Genomic DNA, 26,752 nt, shown 5'->3' on the forward strand with positions numbered 1-26,752 from the left:
TAATTTCTTAGTCATCATCCTCCCAATCTCTATTTTTCAGTGCGAAGCTACACTACAGTTACTCAACTATCTAATGCAAAACTTCAATTCTGTAATCCACCATATTTCTAAAGGCTCTCCGGTCATACCTAATTGCAGTATAAACTAAGCAAAACATTTATAAGAAAAAATTTATTTCGAAGAAGTAAAAATTTTTATTTTATGATATGCATTCCCTAACAGTGCGAGGATATATTATTTTGAACTAGCAAGGTCTCTGCTCTTCTCCAACGATAAGGCTAGTCGAGCATGCACCTTATAAATTTGGAACTGCACATAAAACCGAATTCAAAGGAACTCTATTTAATCAAGATTTCAGAGAATTCACCTTTTAGATAGTGGCCATAAACCTACCAATGAATCCGACCATAAAGTGAATGCAGTCTAACCCTTCCCAATGATCCGCCTGAGACACCTGAATCCACACATCTGAGACCTACTCTAGGCTGGACGAGCACTATCCTTCCAATACAGCGTACCTTCGCAGATCTTTAACATATGAGACACCTGAGATCGTCTCTGCTCTGCACAGAAGCATCTTCAAAGAATTAGGATTTAATGTTAGACTTTTTAAAAACTGGTAAATATTTCATGATATGGAGTGTCTGTTTAGGAGGATGAAAAAGTCCTGGAGATGGATGGCGGCAATGACTGCAACGTAGGGATGAACTTTATGCCACTGAACGTGACCACTTCAAAATGGTTAAAGTGGGCAATTTTGTGTTGGGAATATTTTACTGCACACAAAACGAACAGATAAGCGATTCCAAGATAATTTCTGTATCTTTCACAAAGTTGTAAACTAAAGACATTTTTCTTTGTTAATTCCCCGAATGAAGAACCTACGTGACGTTTCTCCTGGGATTCAGGGCCAATGTAAAATCTGTTGCCAGAGAAATCTGCTGATATCCTCCAATCAATAAGAATTCCATAATCCAAAATACTTGCGACTTAGATGTCAGGAGACTAACATCTGAAATTCAGTGATTAATACTGCTCTAAGTTGACTGACACCAGTCAATTTTCCCCCATTTCTTTGTTATTATTTTTGTTACCTTTATTGTCAAAATTCCTGTTCTAATTTTGTAGGTCACCTCAAATCCTTCATGAGAACAGACAGGGCATAAATTCAGTAAGACAAATCAATTTGTTTTCAAAGTCTTTCAACCCCATTCATTCATTCATTCACTCACTCATGCATGCATCTGTTCACTCATTCAACTTACCCGGACTATTAGCACCAGGCCTTGTGTTATCTTTTGCATGTACATCATCAGTCTATGAAAAGAAAAGGAGAAAAACAGGGTGGCAAGTGGGTAAGTAAGGATTCCAAACAGGTATCGTTTTTTTTCTTAAAGAGAAAAGTGTACCTAACTTTAGATACAGACATATGTCTTTAAAGTATGTGGGCAAAACCATTCTTCAGATTCAGAAAAACCCTTTATTAACTGTGGGTCTAAGACTAATCAATTTTATTTTATTTTTATTTATTTTTTTCAATATATGAAATTTATTGTCAAGTTGGTTTCTATACAACACCCAGTGCTCATCCCAAAAGATGCCCTCTTCAATACCCATCACCCACCCTCCCCTCCCTCCCACCCCCCATCAGCCCTCAGTTTGTTCTCAGTTTTTAAGAGTCTCTTATGCTATGGCTCTCTCCCACTCTAACCTTTTTTTTTTTTTTCTTCCCCTCCCCCATGGGTTCCTGTTAAGTTTCTCAGGATCCACACAAGAGTGAAAACATATGGTATCTGTCTTTCTCTGTATGGCTTATTTCACTTAGCATCACACTCTCCAGTTCCATCCATGTTGCTACAAAGGGCCATATTTCATTCTTTCTCATTGCCACATGGTACTCCATTGTGTATATAAACCACAATTTCTTTATCCATTCATCAGTTGATGGACATCTAGGTTTTTTTCATAATTTGGCTATTGTTGAGAGTGCTGCTATAAACATTGGGGTACAAGTGCCCCTATGCATCAGTACTCCTGTATCCCTTGGGTAAGTTCCTAGCAGTGCTATTGCTGGGTCATAGGGTAGGTCTATTTATAATTTTCTGAGGAACCTCCACACTGCTTTCCAGAGCGGCTGCACCAATTTGCATTCCCACCAACAGTGCAAGAGGGTTCCCGTTTCTCCACATCCTCGCCAGCATCTATAGTCTCCTGATTTGTTCATTTTGGCCACTCTGACTGGCGTGAGGTGATATCTAAGTGTGGTTTTGATTTGTATTTCCCTGATGAGGAACAACATTGAGCATCTTTTCATGTGCCTGTTGGCCATCTGGATGTCTTCTTTAGAGAAGTGTCTATTCATGTTTTCTGCCCATTTCTTCACTGGATTATTTGTTTTTCGGGTGTGGAGTTTGGTGAGCTTTTTATAGATTTTGGGTACTAGTCCTTTGTCCGATATGTCATTTGCAAATATCTTTTCCCATTCCGTTGGTTGCCTTTTAGTTTTGTTGGTTGTTTCCTTTACTGTGCAGAAGCTTTGTATCTTCATGAGGTAAGACTAATCAATTTTAAATGTAATAATAAGAATGCAAAGGTGGCTCTTAGGATATCGTATATTTACAATATGTAACAAACCCTTATTTTATACAGGTAAATCTACGATCAGTGGGAAAATGACTAAATGGGCGCATTAAATTGATTTTTAGGAAAATAAGGAACCTCAAGAGGACATCAAAACACTACTAAAAACCACTGTATCTGAAATTAGATTTACATACATACATAATCCTATTTATTTATAAAAATTATATCAAGATGATCATAAAAGTAACTCTCACAGAGGAAAAAAGAAAAGTTGAGCCCATCACTTATTCTGTGCCCTCAAGGCCTGAACTTTTCTGGTCCATGTGCGGGACTCCTCTTTTCTTAGGTATAGTATCTGGCTGTAAGAATCACGAAGAGCCCAAGGTTAAGCTAGTTTATGGATGTTTTATTCCACAGAAATGTTAACACTGTAAAGTACTTACTCTAATGTGGTTTTTCCCAAGCCTTTCCCAGAGTCTGTCAGTTTTGGGGTTCACTGGGACAACCACATGGTGCACAGTATCCGGGACAGAATCTTCTCCTTTTAAATCAACCCACGTGGGAAAATGCATTATCTTCTCAGACAGCTTCTTTACGTCAAAAGAGTGCAAAGTAGCAGAGCAAACAATCACCTAGGGAAACAAAAAAATCAAAATTTAGCTAAACCGTTCTAATTACAATTCCACCTAACGTGAGGCCCAAAGTATGTCAACCTGGCATCTAAGCAACAACTGGTGGCATGACTCTGGGCAGGTCGGTCTCAGAGCCGCAGCCCCTCACCCCTGCATAAACCACGTCTCTATTCCACAAGGCCTGACAAAAACTAGGTAAGATGAGAAGGTGTTTGAAGATCTAAAATCCTAAATTACCGTGTGTCCCCTTCTCTCCCCTTGAAGCCTCTACACCTCTCAAATTCTTCCTAGCAAAGAAGGGTGAGAAAAGCAAGAGTAACATCTTAAGAAATAATTACAAAGGAAACCACTGTTTTTCAACAGCTCCAGATATTTCCCCCTCAAAGAGGAAGCAGTGTTCAGTCTGGAATATAAACTCTAATGCTCTGTAGGAAAAACCAACTAAGAATGTTTTCCTTATCATCCTCAGCGACCTAATTTCCTCAAGTTCCCTTCTCCTTCATTTCTACGGGCAGCTTTTAAGACTCTTTCTTTGTGTGTGCTATGTAATCAGGCAACAAAGAAAATGTTTTCTACAGCAGTTAACTTAATCAGAAGACACTAAGACAAGATGTAAATGTAAAAGAAAATAGGGGCGCCTGGGTGGCTCAGTCGGTTAAGCGTCCGACTTCGGCTCAGGTCATGATCTCACGGTTCGTGAGTTCAAGCCCCGCGTCGGGCTCTGTGCTGACAGCTCGGAGCCTGGAGCCTGTTTCAGATTCTGTGTCTCCCTCTCTCTCTCTGACCCTCCCCCGTTCATGCTTTGTCTCTCTCTGTCTCAAAAATAAATAAACGTTAAAAAAAAAAATTTAAAACAAATTGCAAAAACATTTGCAAACAAATGCTTGAAAATGTTTTGAAAACAAAAAGCATTAACACATAACAACTGTCTACACGTATTTTAGGATATATCAGTCATTTCATACCTGAAGTCTTTTCCCATCAGAGGTAATCTGAGGAATCTGACTGTGAATCCTATTTATAAAATCAGAGTAACCTTGAGAAAGAAGTCCATCCTGAAGGAGAAGGAAAGAAAGCATAATTTTTAAATCAACATCTAGATCTTCTTTTGTAAATCAAGTGTAGAAAGATAATGGAAACAAATTCATAAGCATACATATCCCCACCATATTACCAAAATGATTATTTTCTAACGGATAAAGACAAATTATAAATTCAGCTTTAAATTCCATGTAACTAAAATATGAAAAAACTGACAATAAACAACCCAAAATCTATACTCTAGTGTTCTAGAATGAATATGAGAGTTAATAGCTCCTACCACGTCCTTAAACACAGGATTTTAATTTGAAAAAATGAAAACAAAAAGCATCTCAGTGTTATAGAACTACTCAATCCATTGTGAAAATACTTTAGAAGTCTGTCAAGACATTAATATCCTTACAGTTCACATTTTGCAACTATAACATAAAGAAATAATTGTACTGTGCAATTTATGTACCAACAAAGACCACTATTTGGAGTAAAAAAACAAATCTACATATCTAGTAACAAGAGTAGTTAAACCATGAAGTATCCATGTAATAGAGCACTAGTCAGTCTTTAAAACCTATTTACAAGTAAGGATGTGAAATACATATAATACTACATTTAAAGAAAAAAAGAAAGATTTCCCAGATCCTACACAGCTTGATTTACTATACAGAATAATATTAACATGAATACAAGGAGTGGATGAAAATATGCCAAACTGGTAACAATGATTATTTCTACATGTTGGGATCATGAATGAACTGTATTTTTCCATCATTCTACATATTTTTACCTCCAAACACATAAGCAAACTTTTTTTTTTTTTAAAGCATGACTATAGTCCAACATACAGCTTCATCCAGGACCAGGAATCTAACTTGGGATAAGTTCAGCTTCCCAGTTGACACCAAATCGTCTAGTCTTCCTGGGGTGCCAACGACTATATCTACCTGAAAAATATCAAAAGAAGAACCCAGTGAAAACCGAAGCACTATTATAATCACCATAAAACAGCAACCAATAATGGTCTACTTACCATGAAAACATGCATACTGAAGCAGTGACAGCTCCAAATTCAGAGAAAAGGAGCTATAGATAATGCCCTATTACCAAACCTGTATTTGGCGTGAAATTAACGTGAAGATTTTAGTAGCTGATTTTGACATCCTTAACTGATATAGCCTAATACATAAAATAATATATATATAATCTAACATATAAAATAATTTATAAAACTACACACAGTCTAATATATAAAATACATAAATATTTTCCAAGTGAAAACCAGATGAATCTTATGGGAACTCAAATCAAACCAGGACTCGATTCCCAGCTCCGCTGTTAGCCAGCTGGATGACCTCAACTTACTTAATCTCCTCTAGTTTCAATTTTCTCATTTTTGGAATCTGCTTTGCTACATGGCTGTGACAACTGAGAGATGAGAGACAGAAGGCACTCGATGCCCAGTTTGTGTGCCAGGTGCTCAATAATTGCAGTTATAATTAATAACGATGATGCTCTGACTACCCAGGAACGCAATCATAATGACTCCTTGTCAAGTGCTTATAATGAACAGGCACAGTGCTAATGTTTTACAAGTACTGTATCATCTCATGACCACTACAGAAAACAATACTATCTTTATTCCTATTTTTAAATGAGGAAACTGAAGTTTAGAATACTGAAGTCATGAGAATTTGAATGATACAGCTCCAAAGTACCCAAACTAAATTTCAAACTCAAAGTCCAAACCTGAGTAAAGGTCTAAGTCAAATAAGAACAAGTTTTACTTAACTTTTCATTCTAAAAATTTTCAAGTATACACACAGGGAACAGAATAATAAGTCCCCACATCAGTACAAATAACAAACATTTTCCATCCACACACACGTCTTTTAATCAAGCTCAAAGGTAAAGTGATCAGGAACATGGACTTTGAAGTAAGGTCTACCGGTGAGGCATAAGCTCTTGGGCAAGTGACTTAATATTTACTATCAGCCCTCTTCCTAGTCTGTAACAATGGAGAAGAGCATCATTTCAGAAGGCTACCATGGGAACTGAATAAGACAATGTAGATAAGCATTTAGCTGGGCTTGGTCCAGTTCTAGAAAGCAGTCAATAAAGGTAAACTGTTTTAAAGTGTATATATAGATCTATGTGTGAGCACAAATATTACATCAAACCATTCAATCAGACAACTCAAAACTTCTACTCGATTAATCGGCATGAAAACTCACTCCTATTCTTCATTTGTTTTCTCCACTGTAGACTAAAAACATAATTTTCTCCTAACAAATTTATCACCGGAGTCTCATTACTTCAACATCTCACAGACACTTGAAGAAGCAGAATCCTGTGTTGGCTTTTAATTTGAACCGACAGAAGGCATTTATAGTCCCATGAAAAATGAAACAGACATTTCTGAAGCGATTGTTTCATCTGTACTGGTAACAATAAGCAAATTTCAGTTCAATGTAGAGAATATTGCCTGAGAATCTGAAGATAAAGGCCTGTTTAAGTGTGTTAAGAACAACCATGTGCCAAGCACCGTGACATGGGCTGTACAGGGCAATGAACAAAATATCACTCTGACTCTGGATGTAACATCTCTTTACTATAGATTCCAACCCACATGTGAATTTCCTCTCTTCTCTATTTCAGTAGCAAAAAAACTCACTTTACATGAAATATAGACACTAGGTCTCACAGGTTTAAAGAAAAAAAGTCAGTTAAGTTGGAAATATTTACAAAACTTGTGTAAGAGCTCCAACCACTCCCCTAAGCCTCAACTGCACAGGCTGCATTACTGTGCAACTCTAAAATATTTTTTAAATTACACAGTTCTACTCTCTTACTCCAAAGCTGACTTCTGGTCCAGTGTAAGATACAACACAGGACTAGGGCTGAGCCACAGGATGACGGGAGACGGAACAAGGAGAGAATACAGGTGGAAAGAAGAGCAGAGAGAGAACATACGAGATCCGCTAAGTAGAATGGAAGCAAATCTGGTCAAGAAAGCTACAGAATAACACTGCCTTTACCTCTGCCATTGGATTTAGCCAGTACCAAATGTTAGATGACTGACAAATCATACAGAATTCCCTAAAAGCTCTGCAGCTGCAAAACAGGAGTTAAGAAGCTTAGTAACTTACGGGGAAAACGGATTGGGGTTTGAGAAACCAAGAATAGGAATGAACATATTAAATCTCTCTCTCTTTTTTAATTTATTCATTTATTTTTCAGAGAGAGAGACAGAGTACAAGCAAGGGAGGGGCAGAGAAAGAGGGAGACACAGAATCTGAAGCTGAGCTGTCGACACAGAGCCCGACGCGGGGCTCGAACCCACAAACCGTGAGATCATGACCTGAGCCGAAGTCGGATGCTTAACCCACCGAGCCACCCAGGCACCCTGAACATATAAAATCTCTTACAATCCCTAAAAAATATAACACAGCAAATAAAAACCTATCAAAGCAATATTACTATCTTAGACCAGTATTAACAGGTATAGCAATGGGATTCTTTGCTTTTAACATGTCATACCAGGTCAAATGCAAACCATTTGGCATAAAATTTCATTTGATAGAGACACCAATGGGCCTGGAGGAAGCAGACATATTTCCTCACTGTGACTCAGTATCAGGAGGTTTAGATTAAATGATAAAATATTTAGGGAAGGAAATGGAAGAGAAATTTGAAAGGAGCAAGTTATTTCATACACATGAAATATTTTATGAAGTCCTATCTATATCTGGCTTCACAGAATTGATGAGCACAGTTAAGAATATCCCAAGCTTCTTCCCCCATAATGAGGATCACTGTCTTAGCTTTGTCCTTTGTAACCGCCTGCCTGAGCAGTCTGTGAGACTCCCCCCACCCTTATCTAACTTCTCTCCCTCCTTCTGGAGCCACATTGTATCGTTCTTCATCCCTCCTTTGGGTCCCTGTGACAACTTTTACATTCTCTGCAATCCAGCTGATCTCCATTTCTACCCTTCACTCTACTTTCTTCTTTCTCCATTACCCCCAAAAGAAAGGACTCTTAATTCATGAGAAAGCAAGAAGAAAATCCTCAAGTGCTCAAAAGGTAAATGAAAAAACCAAACATCCTGTATGCTGAATTTTGCGCGAGGGGTGCAAAGAAACTGCTGTACACTCTTAGGAAAAGAAAAGACACCCCCACAAGGTGCTTCCGAATACATACTTGACCTTGTTCTAATTTCAGCCTCACTTGATTTTTCCTGAAGCACAACAGAACTACACTGCGAAAATGACAACCCATCATGCCACCTCTTAGAAATTAAAAGTACAACTTACCCCATTATCCAAAACAGAGAGCTGATCTCGTGCTGCAACACCTCCAATTATCAGAAGCTCCCTGAAATAAATACCATCATGATAATGAAGAAAAAGATTAAAGCGCTTTACTGTTTGACTTGTATTGTTTGACTCATACATTACTAGTAGGGAAGTAAAACAGGGGTGTCACTTGAGAACACAGCTGGACGGCTCCTGAAAACATCAAACGTGAGGCTACTATGTGATCCAGAAATTCCACTCCTACATACAGATCCGGGAGAAATAAAACGATGTCCACACAAAAACCTGTATACTAATGTTCACAGCACAGCAGCCAAAAAGTGGTAACAACCCAAATGTCCATCAGCCAACAAATGGGTAAACAAAAATGTGGCACATGCAACTAATGGGATACTTCTGGGCAATAAAAAAGAACTAAGCACTGATACATGCTGCATCGTGAACAAATCCTGAGAACATTACGCTAAGTGAGAAAAGCCAGTCAGAAATGAGCACATACCATCCAATTCCATTCATGTAAAATGTCCGAAAAAGGCAAATCTATAGTCAGAAAATGAACCAGGGGTTGCCCAGGGATGGGAAGGTTATGAGGACATGGAATGGCTGTCAATGGGTACAGTGCTTCTTTTGAGTGTCATGAAAGGTTTAAAAATTGGTTTTGGTGACAGCTGCACATCTCTGTGAATAGAATAAAAACTAAAAGCAATCTGTACACTTTAAGCAATGGATTGTATATGTGAATTAGATCTCACTAAAGCTATTTGCAAAAAGACAGTGTTTTTTGTTTAAATATTTATTAACTTTTGAGAGAGAGAGAGAGAGAGAGCATATATGCACACACACAAGTGTGGGCCTGGGGCAGGGGCAGAGAGAGGAGGAGAGAGAATTCCAATCCCACGCAGGCTCCACACCCTCAGCACAGGGCCCGAAATGGGGCTACAGCACACGAACCGTGAGATCATGACCTGAGCTGAAATCAAGAGTCGGGTGCTCAACTGACTGAGCCACCCAGGCGCCCCAAGATTGTCTTTTTATAAAGCAGACAAAATTACTTTCTGATGCAGCCAGATAACTTTCAATCAGAAGTATCGACCAACCATCTTTATTTTATTCTTATTTTATCGATCTTTTAAAAAAGACTAGAAAACATTAAGGAAATAAATGACAGGGTCTCTGTTCTGCAGGATGAAATTTGTTAAAGTTGTCAAGAATAAGGCTTACCTCAAGAGATACCAAGTGAAATTTAGAAGATGATGAGAGGGTAAAACTGATGACTATGCTTGGAAACACTTGGAAACTTGGGATAAGAGTAAATATAACACACCTAAATACAGGATGATAGCTCATGTAACCAACAGGGATACCATTTGTCAGATTGCCTGTGCCCTAACAGAAGGAGACGTGATAGTTTGTGCAGCTCATGTTCACAAACTCCCAAAGCATGGTGTGAAGGCTGGTCTGAGAAATTAAGCATACTGTACCGGCCCACTGCTGGCCTGCAGGCTTATCAACAGGTTTGACATGGACAAGATCTACGGAGGCCAAGTGGAGGTGACAGAGATGAACACAATGTGGAAAGCATTGATGCTCAACACGGTGCCTTCGCCTGCTATCTGGATAAAGGGCTTGCCAGAACTACTACTGGAGATAAAGCTCTGGGGGCCCCCAAGGGAGCTGTGGATGGAGGCTTGTCTATTCCTCACAGTACCAAACGATTCCCTGATTATGATTCAGAGAGCAAGGAATTCAGTGCAGAAGGACATGAGAAGCACATCATAGGTCAGAACATGGCAGACTATATGTGTTACTAGTGGAAGAAGATGAAGATACTTATGAGAAGCAATTTTCTGAACACCGAAGAACAATATAACTCCAGATATGATGGAGGAGATGTGTAAGAAAGCTCACAGTGCTACCCAAGAGAATCCAATCTATGAGAAGAAGCCTAAGAAAGTTAAAAAGAGAGGTGGAACCATCCCAAAATGTCTCTTGCCTGGAACAAAGATCAGGTAGCTCAGAAGAAGCAAGCTTCCTTAACAGCTCAGGAGAGGGCTGCTGAGAGCCAATAAACCAAAACCACAATTTGCTACGAAGATTTTTCAGGTAAAGACAGTAATAACCTTATTCCCTAAACAGCTATAAAAAAAAAAAAAAAAAGCAGGTGACCTTAACAGAGTCTTATAATTCTATGGCTGATTAAAGATTGACTTTATGGTTTCCTATCTGCAACTTGAGCAATTCAGGCAGTAAAAACAAACAACACAAAGAGACTTCTAGCCTATGAACGTGCATGACCTTGGCATATTCCCTAACCTACTACATTAGAGCCATTATGTTCCTAAGTCTGATAACACCAGATGCCAGAAGGTCTCTAAAAGGATCACCCAGAGGAGCTGCCATTCTTCCTCAAGAAAACAAAAAAGTTCTAATTCCTCTTCCCTGGAAATCCTGACTCAGTGCATTCAGGAGAGGACCAACAAATCTATCTGTATCGTTAAATAAGGCCCCAAAGTTCCCAGGTTTGGAAACTATGGTCCTAGATGCATCATTTCATCTCCTACAATGCTTGACTCTTATCCATAATCCCAATCAGACATATTGATCCCTATAAATTTAGCAGAAGATACCCCCACACACACCAATCTATGCTGGTGTGCAGAGCATTGTAGGCTTGAGGAATATAAAAGAACAGCCCCTGCCTTAAGCAGTGTAAAACTAGCAAGCGAGGATGAGCAACGCCGTGCATATTTAAAACAAGGACCGCTAGCACATGACCGTGTGTAAGGATTAAGGCAAGGCTTACAGTCAGTGGTATCTAAGGAAGGAGAAAGGACTGGGCTGATACGATTCGGTTAGTTTCACAGACGGGAATTTGAGCCGGGTTTTCAAGGAAGCCTCGTTTACACAGAATACTAATGAGTATTCTCACAGTTTTACCATCTTAATAAACAAACTGATTTTACCAGTCATCTTCCCTTCCAGTCCTTGTCCATAGGCATGTTAACCTTTACACCTAATTGTAGCACAAAAATCAATTCACAATAGCATTTTACTTCTTCCAAAAACACTCTCTTACAAATTCCAAGTCCCTTACATGAAGCAGATACCCTGGTTGTGTCCCCCGACCTCAACCCTAAGGCATTTTACCCAAATTGTTCTGCTGTTTCTCTCCCCTTCACACCATCCTCACATTCCCACACTTAATTCCGGGAATGCAAAAACTTTCTCATTATTATGCTCCTGACACCAAGCTGTCTTGGAAGGAAGCGCCTTCTGCCTGGAGAGGGAGCGGTCCGAGGGCCCGAATGGAAAGTTCTCATCCCCGGGAGACAGGCTGGACTCAGCCGCCCCAAGCTGTTTACCAACATGCCAGAAATAGTGATACACCTTCTATGCAAATGAAGTGACGCATCCTAGCACCGAATGAAACGTTCCCTTAAAAAAGTGAGTAGGGCACCTGGGTGGCTCAGCCAGTTAAGCGTCCAACTCTGGATTTCAGCTCAGGTCATGATCCCAGGGATGTGGGAGGGAGCCCCACATCAGGCTCTGCACTGAGCATGGAGCCTACTGGAGATTTTCTCTCTTTCTCTCTCCCTGTCTCTCTGCCCGCTCTCTCTCTCAAAATATATAAACATTTTTTAAAAATTTAATTTTTATTCTGATATTGTTTTGCAAACCATGACACTTCATGGAAGAGCAAAATCTCAGTCTACTTTTTTTTTTTAATGTTTATTTATTTATTTATTTATTTATTTTTATTTTTTAATTTTTTTTCAACGTTTTTATTTATTTTTGGGACAGAGAGAGACAGAGCATGAACGGGGGAGGGGCAGAGAGAGGGAGACACAGAATCGGAAACAGGCTCCAGGCTCTGAGCCATCAGCCCAGAGCCTGATGCGGGGCTCGAACTCATGGACCGCGAGATCGTGACCTGGCTGAAGTCGGACGCTTAACCGACTGCGCCACCCAGGCGCCCCTATTTATTTATTTATTTATTTATTTTAATTTTTTTTTTTCAACGTTTATTTATTTTTGGGACAGAGAGAGACAGAGCATGAATGGGGGAGGGGCAGAGAGAGAGGGAGACACAGAATCGGAAACAGGCTCCAGGCTCTGAGCCGTCAGCCCAGAGCCCGACGTGGGGCTTGAACTCACGGACCGTGAGATCGTGACCTGGCTGAAGTCGGACGCTTAACCGACTGCGCCACCCAGGCGCCCCTATTTATTTATTTTTGAGAGAGAGAGACACAGGGCACGAACAGAGGAGGAGCAGAGAGAGAAGGGAGACACAGAATCCGAAACAGGCTCCAGGCTCCGAGCTGTCAGCACAGAGCCCAACGTGGGGCTCAAACTCACAAACCGTGATATCATGACCTGAGCCGAAGCTGGACACTCGATGCTCAACTGACTGAGCCACCCAGGCACCCCCAATTTACTTTCTATTGAACTTATCAAACAGGAGTTTTATATACAAAATAATTGCTGGGAATGCAAGCTGATGCAGCCACTCTGGAAAACAGTATGGAGGTTCCTCAAAAAACTAAAAATAGAACTACCCTAAGACCCAGCAACTGCACTACTAGGCATTTACCCAAGGGATACAGGTGTGCTGTTTCGAAGGGGTGCATGCACTCCCATGTATACAGCAGCACTATCAACAATAGCCAAAGTATGGAAAGAGTCCAAATGTCCGTCAATGGACGAATGGATAAAGAAGATGTGGTATATATACATATGTATATATGTATATATATACATATATACATATGTATATATACATAAGCTTGTAAATACACAAGTATGTATATACATATATATGTATATATATACACACACATATATATGTATATATAGACATACATATACACATATGTATATGTACGTATATACACATGCATATATACGTATGTTATGTATATATATATATATACATAAACTTATATACATAAACTTATGTATATATGTACATATATATTATGGGGTATTACTCAGCAATCAAAAAGAATGAAATCTTGCCATTTACAACTACGTGGATGGAACTGGAGGGTATTATGCTAAGCAAAATTAGTCAGAGAAAGGCAAATATCATGACTTCACTCATATGAGGACTTAAAGATACAAAACAGATGAACATAAGGGAAGGGAAGCAAAAATAACATAAAAACAGGGAGGGGGATAGAACATGAGACTCTTAAACACAGAGAACAGAGGGTTACTGGAGGTGGGAGGGGGGATGGGTAAATGGGTAAGGGGCACTGAGAAATCTACTCCTGAAATCATTGTTGCACTATATGGTAACTAATTTGGATGTAAATTTAAAAAAATAAAAAAATAAGACAAGTTAAAAAAAAACAAAAACAATGAAATAACATGGGATGCTAAATAACTACACACTCAGGATTAGAAATAAAATGTAATACACGGGATGTTCATAAAATTTTAGGGATGAATGAAAATTTAAACATTTTGAGCATGGAGAAATGGTCCAGTATTATTTGCCTAATGTTTATATAGTATGTAAACATACTGGAAGAAACTTACAAAACTAAATGGTGTACATTCAGAACATTATTTTGTGTAATAAAAATGTTCAAAGAGAAAAAAATAATTGCTACTATGTATCAAAGTTAAATCGTTACACACTCCCACCTGTGCATTCAAATGCATACTGAATTTCTACCTCATTTTTTTTTTCTATCTCACTCTTCTTCCAAAATACCTCAAACCTAAAAACAACAGGCACGTGAGCGCAAAAGGAAGCTTTACCTTAATTTAGGATTATCAATATATTTCTTAAACTGCTTGACGTTATTCAAAGTTTGTTCAGCTAACTCTCGGGAGGGCTCGACGATGAGAGCTTTCGGAGCATTGGGGAGAAACTTTGTTTGTGCCACCTGCGCATTACCTTAAGAAAACAGAAACGATTGGAACACGTTCAAATCACACCTCAATACTTTTATTTGTAAAGCACCAGCACAAATATTCCAATATCAGAATTTTCAATAACTGTCGAAAAGTGGTCATAAAACAAAATAAAGCTAACATTCCTAAAATGAACTATGGCTTCTTTAAATTTACTTGCAATAGATGCAATTGATTATATATTTTGTGATAAAGTAAACAAGCTATGAAATGTATTTACTTTAAATAATACAGTGGGTAAGAGTACGAGCTCTGGGCTCGAACTGCTTGGGTTTAAATTCAGTTCTCCCACTTGCTGTGTGTGACCTTGGGCAAGTTACGTCAAGTCCCTGCTCCTCGAGGTCTTCGTCTGTACGGTGGGAAGAGTGCTACCTTACAGGGTAGTGAACACCGATCCGTGTAAAGCACTTGACACGGTGCCCATGGCACTGAATACACACAAGTTCAGAAACACTAGACATCATCATCATGATCAGGTTCCCCAAAAGGCCTGCGCTGACACTGAATACTCAAGAGTTTATGAATTGGGTTTTGAAACTGGATTTTACTGACATGGTACGTAAAGATGTGTGACTAAACCAGCAAAGGGAGCATACGGAACTCACTACGAGAAGCCTCCTTACTGGAGTTTTCGCCAGTACCCCATTCCTGAAATTGCTACACCCTCTCAGGGGCAATACCTGTGTGCTGTGATTTGACAACATAACCATCCGCTGCCTTGGAAAGAGCAACAAAACCATCTTTGGGTGGAAACTTAAATTCTTCTTCACCGAAGTTAAATTTTAGTTCAGCATTCTAGCATTGAAAAAGAAAAGGAAAATTCTTAACCTACTAGCACACTAACTAATACAAAATAGTGAAGATCAGAGTAGCTTAGAATCATAGCAACATTTTTCTAATTACCTTCAAAACACAAGCAGGAAAGAGGGCTTGGTTCTTCATATGTGGTGGTATTTCAAATGCCAGACCAAGGTCTTTTCCTTAAAAAGAGAGAGAAACTATCAGAAAAGAACCTCCCCTCACTCGCACCATCACCACTATCAACCCAACTGCATTCATGCTTTCGTGTCCTGTTCCCATGGATAAATCGTCCTGCCCAATGCCAGACCTTTCACTTTTTTCACTTTTTTACTTTACTCCTAGAAGTGCCCTTTCTGCCCCCTACATTTCTAAACATTCCCTACCTACTGGATCACTTCCATTAGACGCTTCAACCAGACTTTCCATGGCATACAAGCACGCTGCAATAGCTCCCATATTAAAACACAGACAACCTCCTTGAATCCACATCTTCCTCCATTCACCTTCTATTTTCTTTCTCTTCTGTAGTAAAACTCCCTGATCTCCATTTTCACCATGTCACTTCATTTCATCTCATTCTCTATTCAAGTGATTCCCCATCAGGCTCCCCCAACTCACCCATCACGCTCACTAAAAGAGGTCCTTCTCAAGCTCATCAGTGATACCTTCTTGCCAAACCCAGTGGCAAATCTCATCCGTCACCTTCCCAGGTTACCCCCATCAGCAGCACTGGACGCAATCTGACTATTCCCTCCTCCTTCAAATACTTTCCTCACCTGGACCGCAGGACCTCAACCGCTCTTGCTTCTCCTGCTGGCTCTCCTCCTCATTCGCCTCTGCTGCATTCTCCTCCATCTGCCCACCTCTAACCACAGGAACACCCCAGGCCTCAGATCTCTCCTATTCCTCATCTATTCTTCTTCCCTAAGGGATCTCATCCAGTCTTCCAGCTTTAAATTCATCGTTAAGCCAATGTCTCCCAAAGATGTATCTCCAACCCTGACCTCCTGACTTACACACTTAACCAGTTACTTGGCTTTACCACTTAGATGTGTAGGAAGTACCTCCAATTTAATACACCCCAAATAGAAACCCCAGCATCCACATGGCTCCCTATCTACTGCCACCACCCTCACCACTCTGTTTTTAACACAGAAGCCATAATGATATGGTTAAAGATGCCAATTCTCTACTCAAAACCAATCAGGCTTCCAATCTCACTCAGAAAGTTTGTATCATGGCCTATAAGGCCCTATCCTACATGGCCTGGCCTCACTACCTCAACTGACCTAACATTCTACCACCCCTGTCCACGCCCAGTGTTCTCCAGCCCCATTGGCCTCCTCGCTGTTACTCAAATACCCCAAGCACACTTTCCTCCCAAGACCTTTGCGTTTACTGTTCCCTCTGCTTGAAACACTTGGAAGATTTTCGCACAGCTCACCACCCGACTCGTTCGGATTGCTACTCAGATGTCACCTTATCAGAGAAGGCTTTTCTGACAACCCTGTGAAAGTAGCACAGCCCTAGACTGCTATCACCCTCCATCCCCTTACCCTGCTTACAATCTCCTTCGGGGCACTCGTTCCCACCTGGCACATTATGCCTCTGTCTCTCCCCACCGGTAGGTAAGCCCCACAAGACTAAACGTGTTTGTCTATTCCATCTTCTACTCATCTTTAGCACCTCCCGGTGTGCCTGGCATACAGGAAATGCTCAGTAAGTATTGGTTCAAAGGTGAGACAGGGAGGGGCGCCTGGGTGGCTCAGTCGGTTGAGCGGCCGACTTCGGCTCAGGTCATGATCTCGCGGTCAGTGAGTTCAAGCCCCGCGTCGGGCTCTGTGCTGACAGCTCAGAGCCTGGAGCCTATTTCAGATTCTGTGTCTCCCTCTCTCTGACCCTCCCCCGTTCATGCTCTGTCTCTCTCTGTCTCAAAAATAAATAAACATTAAAAAAAAAATTAAAAAAAAAAAAAGGTAAGACAGGGAGGGAGAAATGAAGAGGAGGGTAAGGGAATTGTAAGTTATAAATATTTGTTATCATGTATTTTCTCTAATAAGACAATCCACAGAAAGCTCACCATTTTTGGAGAACTTGACATGCCCTTTATCTATATCTAGGTAACATCCAATGGTATCATGCATAGTGAATTCCTAGAAAAGCACAAAGTCAAGTGCTGTTAACAGAAAGCAAAATCATAAAGTTACAAGTTCACATACAGCTACATCAAAAGTACACATCAGTTCTTTAAAATAATTCCTTGAGGCCCTAATGTAGGTGTTTAAAACTGCTATTATTTTGGGTGCCTGACTGGCTCAGTCAGTGGAGCGTGCAACTCTTGATCTTGAGGTCGTGAGTTTGGGTCCCATGTTGGGGATAGAGATTACTTAAAAATAAAATCTTTAAAAACAAAACAAACAAAAATGCCTATTACAGCATATCATATGTAACAGCAGAGGCATCTTGACAGGCTTTTTAGAATCAACAGGATACTCGGGCTCATCCACATTAAAAACTACATTTAGATTCATGATTAGATTTTCATGATCAAAAACAAGAAATGAGAAGAACATAATGCATTCAAGTCAAAGCCAAAATCAAAATGGATGAAAACAAAACAAAGTAGTATATTTGGAAAGGCTAATAAATGGCCACAGGGAAAAATATTTAGCTCATTTTGTAACATTTCTTCACTGAAGTCCAAATCTGAACTTTCTGTGGAAAACATTCAGAAAATCCACTTGAATCTGAGAGTCACTTTTATATCCTCAGTCATGTCACAAGTGATCAAGTAAGTACGCAAGAGAACTTAGTAATGCCACGATTAGGTCGAGAATACAACTTACCTCTCCATAATTATCAAACTGTTTATTATGGGATTTCTTTCCTGTTCCACCAAAGCCAAATCCAAACTTGTCAGTACCTAGATTTTAAAATATACGTTATTTACTGGTTAAGAGTAAACGTAAAACTAAACACTCCGCCCATAAAAGAAGTTCACAAATCTACAAGAACTTGAAGCATCTATGCTACACTGTGTGGTACATATTTATTCATACCGACTTCACTCTTTTTCTTAACTTTGTTCCTCCTCATTTTATACTGTTACAGTATGTACTTCTGAACACTTCAAATCCTTTTGGAACACAGTGAGTATACGTACATTATTTCCAAGTTTCTAAAATATAAACTTTATATGGTTATGCTTATTTATTTTGCTCCCCACTGTAATAAATGTCAACAATCCACAAATATAAATCCGTAAATCCAGTTTATCTTAGAAATGCTTACCTAGGTCTAAGGAAGCCTGCATGGAAGACCAGCCAACCCTGCACAATCCTTGATCATGACAGGATACTTCATAGTAGTGCTTTCCTGTAAGGGCAAATACTCCGAGATTTATACACACCTAGGATTCATTTGCCATGTGGCCACTTTCCCATTGTTTCTGAATTACAATTTGTACGTTCCAAATGAAGAACGGTCTGTCTTTTTGTAACATTAGAAATCTTCTCAGATCCTTACTTAAAGCTACAGAAAGCAAGCCCATGTATTAATACATTACTTCACAAGCTGAGACAAGTACAAATGCTATTTAGATACCTTTCGTCAACCCTTTAGTGGCTCTGCATCCGTGCCACTCCTTCACTTCTCTGCTTTGGCAACAAAGACCATCTGACCCAATTGCTGGATTTGAGAAAAACACACAAAAAAATGTCAGTACAATTATATAAATTAAGCATTTAGTCTCACCAATAAAATAATTCTTTCACTTGTTGCAATGTTCCAGACGCTGAGACTTACTGATCCTGAGTAACAAGATCTTCCCTCAGGTAATCACCCTTATTCATCCCCTGGAAGGCCCTGGCCATGTGGCGGACTAGTTTCTATACTGTTATCTACACTGTCATCTATTAACTCAGATGAGACTTTACTGCATCAAGTCTGGAAAGGAGTCACCACAGCACCTAATCTCACTCACACCGATAACTCAGCTGCATCACCAACACAAATGTGTTCAGACAACCCTTGTCTAGAGTCTTTTAAAGAAATGGATACTACGAGGTGATGCAGCACTCACTCATCAATACCTATTGCTCTGACTTTATGCTTAAATTAGAGCTTGAGCAAATACGACACTAAAAGGAAAAAGGCAACTATCTCTGGCTCGTTCCCCAATCCACGGATCCAGAAACCGCAGAGAAAGCAGGGAAAAAGCACAAATAAATAAACCTGTGGTTGTTATTCGCTAATATTAGGACCCTACTAAACGATGTTCTGCATTATACCTCATGGGCAGTCACAGTGCTTGTTAGTGCTTACTGGCTCTAAGTAAAGCATACAGCCTTCGTTTGTCCTGGAAAGAAACTGTAACTTCTGTCCCGGCTCAGGCTTACGACCCCAGTTCCCTACCTGAACGTACAACAAACCTTCAAGAAAAGCATCTCATCACACATTTTACTTCACTCGTCAGAAATTAAATTATTTATTCAAAGTATAAATTCTTATTCGTATGGGTACTATGTTCCATAAAACTTTAAACTCTTTAAAAAGTTATCTAAGCAATGGCAAATCCTTAAAATTTCTACATTTAAAATTCTTTACGCATGCATACAGATAGAAACTTTATACAAACTAGAAGTCACGTGGTGGAGAGCAGCAGTTTACATGTTCTGTGGGTCTGTCTGGGGCGTGATTACTCACACTCCCTCTACTTCTTGGTATCCTGCTTCGGTTCTCACCCACACCTGGCGAAAATTCTTCAAGTCAACACTATAGTTCTGCCATTCTCTATAAAGGCCACACGATGGTCCTCGGATACACCCTAATCTTTGTTAACCAATCTCTGGGCAGTAATGGCATTCATCCTCTCGTCAGTTTTTACCATTTACAAGTGACGCCACATCTAACAGCTCTGTATGCATATCCTCACATACGGGCACTCGTACCTAGACCTTCCAGAAGTATACACATATTTTTAACTAGCAATGCCAAACCGCTTTCCAGAAAGGCAGTAATTTGATAGGCTGGTTATCACTCTGTTCGACTGCTGCCAATCAAATGGGTATAAAACAACACCTCACTGCAACTTTAATTTCCACTTATCTGCTGTCTGTAAACATTGTCTCTGAACGACTGTTGTCATTTGGATCTGCTCTCGTGGGCACTGCTGATTCACATCCTTCAGCCACTTTCTTTACAGGTTATCTTTCTTACCAAACAGGTAACTTGTTATCTACATGAGACCCCTTGCCATTTTATACGGTTTCTGCATCCGTCATCAACACTGCAAGTGTTCTTTCTGCACTTTTTTGTTTTTGTCTACTGACGTTCTTCTGTGGTATCTCTTACACATATGTCTTTAAATATTAAACAAATACACCTCTATCTTTTGCAATTTCCAAGTTTCCTATTTGGGTCAGGAAAAATCCATCCACTTACCAAAAGCAGATCCTCTATCATATGGGTTCATTTGCCATTTGTTGAGCACTAAAAATAAGTTACAAACATATGAAATTGAAAACTCTCTAAAAAACAAGCCAAATATTTTATATTTTACATACCTTAATTCCTCTAGATTTAATATGGCTTTATACATTATTTGGAACGTACAAGTTAAAGCTCTGCCATTTTTATTCAAGGCACAATTGAAAGTGAAAACTGAAACAGGTCAAAGGCAATAATCACGGGCCTTCTGGGCTAAAACCTTTTCTCCTCACTTCCTTCACTGCACTTTGTAGTAGAAGGCACTGATCCCTGTAAGAACTATGAAGGCACTGATAAATGAATTTTGGTAACTAAACAACCTGATTACAATCATAATGGAAATAAATGACCAACATATCAAGATCTAGTTAAGTATCACTATCATTTTTAAAAGAAAAGTTCTTTATTTTAATTAAATCAATATCACATTCAAAAGTCACAATTTTTTTTTCTCCTCCCTTGCATGGGATCAGCATTTTCCTTTTCTAAAACACCTTAATAGTCTATGGATAACCAAAGAATTGTAATAGCTAGAGAACTCTACATGTTTTCAGGCCCAGTTTCCTGACCAATGTAGAAATCTTTCCTAGATTACTTGTGGTCAAATGATATCTATCGTCTGCTTAAACACTCTGATGGAGAAGTAACTTCCCCTGAGGCTCTCTCTTTCTTTGTGGGCTCAATCGAGTTAATTAGTAAGTATTTACACAGAAATCTTCATTAGGTTATTTCTAATTAGTCCTGCTCCTTTCTAGAACAATTATTTTCTCCCCAGATCCCTTCAATGATTTCAATGATTTAACAATTATCCCAACACTTTTTTTTATTTATTTCTCTATGTTTACACATCTAGTTTCTTGATTTCCCAGTTTAAGGTGTCAAGACCCGACTAGGCTCCCATGCTGATAGGGCAGGGCCTGCTTTGGATTCTCTCTCCCCCTCTCACTCTGCCTCCCCCCAACTCGCGTGCTCTCTCTCTAAATAAATAAATATTTTAAATCAATAAATATCTAATTTGTTTATTTCTCACAGGCCATGATATTCAAAACTACTACCATTCTGGTTATCCTCCTTTGGAAGCATGCTCCTGTATCACCATCTCTCATAAATGATGGTTTACTGTTGTTACAAGTTCTGAAACTACTTTCAAGTAGGCCAACAGTCTAAAGACTTCATATCCATTACCTCGCAATTCCTCTACAAATGAGTTCATTCTACGAACTATGCAACATTGTATCTTTAAATTACTGAGAAGAAAAATGTTGATATACCCAGTTCACTCCACTTAAGCTTGCAATTTTGCCACAATTCTGTTTTGTATCATGAAACAAATAGGACTTAAAACATAAATTTTTTTTAAATAAAAATTTAAAATTTAAATTTAAAATTTAAAATAAATTTTGTCAAAGTATTAACAAAACCATAAATTATTCAAGGTAGAATGGAATTCAGAACCATTTAACAAAAGCGACACAATTTACAGATGAGGAAATTGATGTAAGATTGTTCACGGCACAGATAGGACCCGAAATCCTAATAAAAGACCAGTCTCCAAGTAAATGGGACTAAAACTGAGTTTAAAATTTATACTTTACATTTTAACTTCCTGGACCCCTTTCTTATCTTAAAGGGAAAATGCATGCCTCTTTTCCCTGTGGAAGGCAATACTTCCCACCATCATGGATTTTTACTCCATCAGTTTTTTAATAAAATCCTTAATATCTTTGTAATATATTGCACCAACATATCTTCAATATTAGACATAAGGGTATTATTCTCTCAAAGAGAGCACTACTAGTATTTTAGGAGACAATCCTTTTTTTAATGTTTATTTTTCGGGGAGAGAGAGAGACAGCAAGTGAGCAAGCGTGGGGGAGGGGCAGAGAGAGAGGGAGACACAGAATCTGAAGCAGATTCCAGGCTCTGAGCTATCAGCACAGAGCCTGACGCAGGGAGCGAACCCACGAACCAGGACATGAGCCAAAGTCTGATGCTTAACCGACTGAGCCACCCAGGCGCCCCTAGGAGGGACAATCTTTCACTGTTTATGCTGTAAATGACATTCAGTATCCCTGGTTTCCAAGGCACCAAATGCCATTACCCCTCCCCTCAGGTATCGACAATAAAAATGCACACTCTGACCTCCCATCTGTCAATGCCAAGAATGAGAATTACTATTTTTATGCAAAAGGTAAATATTACTATGCAAAAATTACCTGAAGCACCGGTTTTAATGGTTGTTTTTCCTTTTTTGCCTTCCTGTTGGTCTTTCAGAGTTTCATAAACTATCTGGATAACTGGAATACTGAAAGCCTATCAAAGAAACAATTGTTCTCTACATTAGTATTCAGATATTAATGACAGTCTGACAATAGACATTACAGAAGCTATGCATGCACATTCAATAATTACATATTCCAGACTGCTACTCTAATTTCATTTGTCCAAACCCAAAACATGAGCAAGGTAATAAGAGAGTTGATTAAATGAAGGCAATAGGAGACAGCTGATAGCCCAAAACAATACACAAAGGGGACCTGCATAATGAGCCTAAACTAAAGCAGGAAACTACTTTCCAGGCTGACACACTACTTCTCTGGTCCAGGCCAACAGGAGAGCAACCCCTACTGCCAGCCTGTTTATTATAGAGCCATTGCACTAAAATTCAGAAGTAAGTATAAATACAGAAGATACTACAACTCTTTATAGAAGACCAGTTTAAAACTGGACTATTCTTAAAGGTATACTCTTGTAGATCCTATTTCAGAATTAGGGGGCAACAAGAATATCACCCTCGGTGGCAATCAATTCCTTACATTTTTTTAAGTGTTCATTCATTTTTGAGAGACAGCGTGAGCAGGGGGGAGGGGCACAGAGAGGGAGACAGCATCCCAAGCAGGCCGGAACTCATGACTTGAGCCAAAGTCGCAAGCCCAACCAACTGAGCCACCCAGGTGCCCCTCAATTCCTTACATTTTGGAAAAGGTTGTTTTATTAAATACTTCAAAGCAGAAACTACTGTTCAAACTTACTTTAAAAATTAACTCTATACAGGGGCGCCTGGGTGGCTCAGTCTTGATTTCGGCTCAGGTCATTATCTCGCAGTCGTGAGAGCCACATGGAGTATGGAGCCTGCTTGAGATTCTCTCTCCCTCTCTCTCTGCCCCTCCCCTGCTCTTGTGCATGTGAGCTCGCACTCTCTCTCTCAAAATAAATAAATAAACTTAAAAAAAATAACTCTTACAAAGTAAATCAATGTAAGTTCATTACTTACACCAGTTTTTCCACTTCCTGTTTCTGCAGCCTAAATGGAAAAAAAAGTTGATTGTATCATTTAAGTTGCCAATTAGAAAAGCCAAATTAACATGATACCACGTAGAAATCTTTGAGACTTGAGTAGCTACCTTTATTGTCACAGGGCCTCCAGATGACTCAGGCTTCTGCAGTCAACTCTATTGCCAATCTTGTCACTTCTCTCCCATCGCTCAAGAATCTGCTCTCCCGTTCTTTTCCCACTGCTACCATTCAAATCCAAGCCCTCATCATTCTACCCTAGATCATTACAGAAGTATCCTACCAGTCTCTAAACTCTGAGCTACACTACAAGCTGCTACCAAATCAGTCTTCATAGACGCGGTTACAACTATGTAACACATCCCCACTTAAAAATGTCCAACGAGCCCCACTGCCAACAAGTATCAATTCTTTAACATGATACTTGAGAAAGAGCCCAAGTAATTTGACCCACTATGTACTTCCCATCTTACCTCAAGTTACACACCCCGCCCCCAACCCACACATTTTACGCTACCATCTAATTGAATTACTCAGGGGTCAACTCCTGCGTCCTCCTGCTCGCTGCTTTTGTTGATACGCTCTCCACATATAAGGTTTTCTCTTTCAGCTTTCCTTTGTCCAAAATCTACTTACCCCAAGTAGAGCCTCTTGTACCACACTTACCTGTGTACCTGTCTTACTGTGCCACAGGGTTTCAGCTTCTCAAGAGTAAAGAGCATATCTACTCCACCTTTGTGTTCCCTACAACTTCTACCTCAGCACTTTGAATACGGTATGAATAAAAGTAATTTGGTGAAAGTATCATTTTTAAGCCTGGGGAGCTCTTAAAGTGGTCACAAACAGTCCCAGAACTGTGTGTCCTCAACCCAGAAAGACCTCACCAAATGTAAACATACCATAAGGACATCACCGCCTCCTAGGATCAGTGGAATAGATTCAGCCTGGATATCAGTTGGGAGCCTGAAAGAATCATATTTCGAAGAATTTTCGTTAGTAAAAAAGCTAAATAAGTCATGCTAAACTATAAATCTGAAAGAGAATTTTATTTGGTAAACAGTACCCATCTTTTCCAACTAAAAAATATATCAGAGTATAAAAGGGAAGCTTTCTAGAGAATAAGAGAATCCTAAGAAAAACTGAATTTTACTTACCAACTAGATTCCAAAATTTTTGATAGAATCTCTAGCAACTCCTTAAATTACTGAACATTGTTGTCCCAGGTGCATTTGAGTTTTATGTACTTACAGCCAATCCATCTCCTCTACAGCTTGAGCAATCTCAGGCATAACACCCATCTCTGAAAACAAAAATGAACTGTAAGAAATTGAGCACACTAAATTGAAACGATACTGCTCTTAAAAGGACTGTTCAGAGAACAGGGAAAAGTCTTTGAAGCACAGCTGTTCTTCAGCACCTCCTGCGTACGGCACCATTAAAAGAGTATAGTTTTGGAGAAAGACTTGAGTTCACGAATAAACTCTCACGTGCTAGCAATGTGACCTTGGCAAGCTCTACAGCTTGCAAAGCTATACACCTATTTCCTCCACATAAAATCAGACTGATAGTATCTGCGTTGTAGAGCTATAGATTATAGATGAAAATATGTGATACATGGTCATCACTCGATACACAGTAGCCACCAGTCCTTCCTTCCTAGGGCTAGTGAAGAAAAATCTACCAGACTTGGAGAGAAGGTTCTATCTTGACCAACATCTTGGTTGTTTCATCTAGAAATAATGTGGAAGTTATGCACCTTCACTATTTGAGAACCATGTGATTAGCCTCAGCGACCTGAGAAAAGTGAACGGACAAGTGGAGAGAGAGGCCCACGCTTATTGGCAGCCAGGATCAAACTCGGACCAACTGAAAAGGGAGGGGCCAGTTGTGAACAGTTGGATACTTAGAAATCACAGCTGAAGAACTACTGTTCTTAATTGTTCTCATATTTAAATAATTCACTTTGAAGCCAGTCCTAAATGAATAGATTGGGTTATTTCCGATTGAATTTTGTCATTTCTCAAATGAACTGTAGTAGCTGGCACACACGGAGTAGTTAGTTGGATTGTGTAAACCTCCCTTCCAAATAAGTGATTTTTAAGTCTCCATTTACAAAAACGCAGCTTTTATTACTATTACAAAAACATATATTCTTATGAAAAATTTAATAATACTCAAACATTCCTAAACCCCAGGGATAACCAATTTGGAATTTTTTTTTTTAATTTTTAAGGGAACTTTTTTATTTCTTATAATTGTGAAATGGCATAAATTTATAAATTGAATATATCCAATGCGAAACTGCTTTTTCTTTGCATTAGGTGAGAAGGATCACCCTAGCAAGTAACACAACAAAACAGGTAGAACACTAAAATTTTAGTACATAGTAAACTAGTTCATATAAGTACTAATGACATGGGAAAGTAGGAAAATCGTTTCCAAAAAAGGTTCTCCTACCTCTAAATCTCCCCAGGAAAATCCACAAATCAAAAAAGTAATCTAGATCTAAAGCTGTATATCCAAGCAGACCTTCCTAAGAATTGTTCCCATTAGGGTCTAGCTGTATTCTCTTTAAAATGCAAACTGCTAGAAAAAAGGAGAGTCTTAAATACGCTGCACTGAGTACACTGCAAGCTGAGGCTGCTGGTGAAATTGTTACACAAGTAGTAACCAGAGACTGC

The 26,752-nt window shown here is 39.3% G+C and overlaps 1 protein-coding gene and 1 pseudogene across 2 annotated transcripts in view; one reads left to right on the forward strand and one right to left on the reverse strand.

Annotated features, from left to right (window-relative positions):
- Positions 1-26,752, reverse strand: part of DDX1 (DEAD-box helicase 1) — a 37,135-nt gene that overhangs the window by 8,789 nt on the left and 1,594 nt on the right. For both annotated transcript variants that reach the window (XM_045054927.1, XM_011281319.4), the window contains exons 2-18: positions 25,320-25,371; positions 24,971-25,034; positions 24,052-24,081; positions 22,994-23,090; positions 20,733-20,780; positions 18,894-18,977; positions 18,582-18,665; positions 18,137-18,213; positions 17,371-17,443; positions 15,393-15,469; positions 15,170-15,284; positions 14,334-14,472; positions 8,565-8,625; positions 5,099-5,197; positions 4,181-4,270; positions 3,027-3,215; positions 1,266-1,317 (exon numbers count right to left, since the gene is read on the reverse strand). In XM_045054927.1, coding sequence (XP_044910862.1) covers positions 1,266-1,317; positions 3,027-3,215; positions 4,181-4,270; positions 5,099-5,197; positions 8,565-8,625; positions 14,334-14,472; positions 15,170-15,284; positions 15,393-15,469; positions 17,371-17,443; positions 18,137-18,213; positions 18,582-18,665; positions 18,894-18,977; positions 20,733-20,780; positions 22,994-23,090; positions 24,052-24,081; positions 24,971-25,034; positions 25,320-25,371 — 1,431 coding nt within the window. The remainder of the gene's footprint in view (positions 1-1,265; positions 1,318-3,026; positions 3,216-4,180; positions 4,271-5,098; positions 5,198-8,564; positions 8,626-14,333; positions 14,473-15,169; positions 15,285-15,392; positions 15,470-17,370; positions 17,444-18,136; positions 18,214-18,581; positions 18,666-18,893; positions 18,978-20,732; positions 20,781-22,993; positions 23,091-24,051; positions 24,082-24,970; positions 25,035-25,319; positions 25,372-26,752) is intronic.
- Positions 9,744-10,707, forward strand: LOC109498398 (annotated as a pseudogene).

Source organism: Felis catus, chromosome A3 (assembly GCF_018350175.1).
Source record: "Felis catus isolate Fca126 chromosome A3, F.catus_Fca126_mat1.0, whole genome shotgun sequence".
Classification (NCBI taxonomy): Eukaryota; Metazoa; Chordata; class Mammalia; order Carnivora; family Felidae; genus Felis; species Felis catus.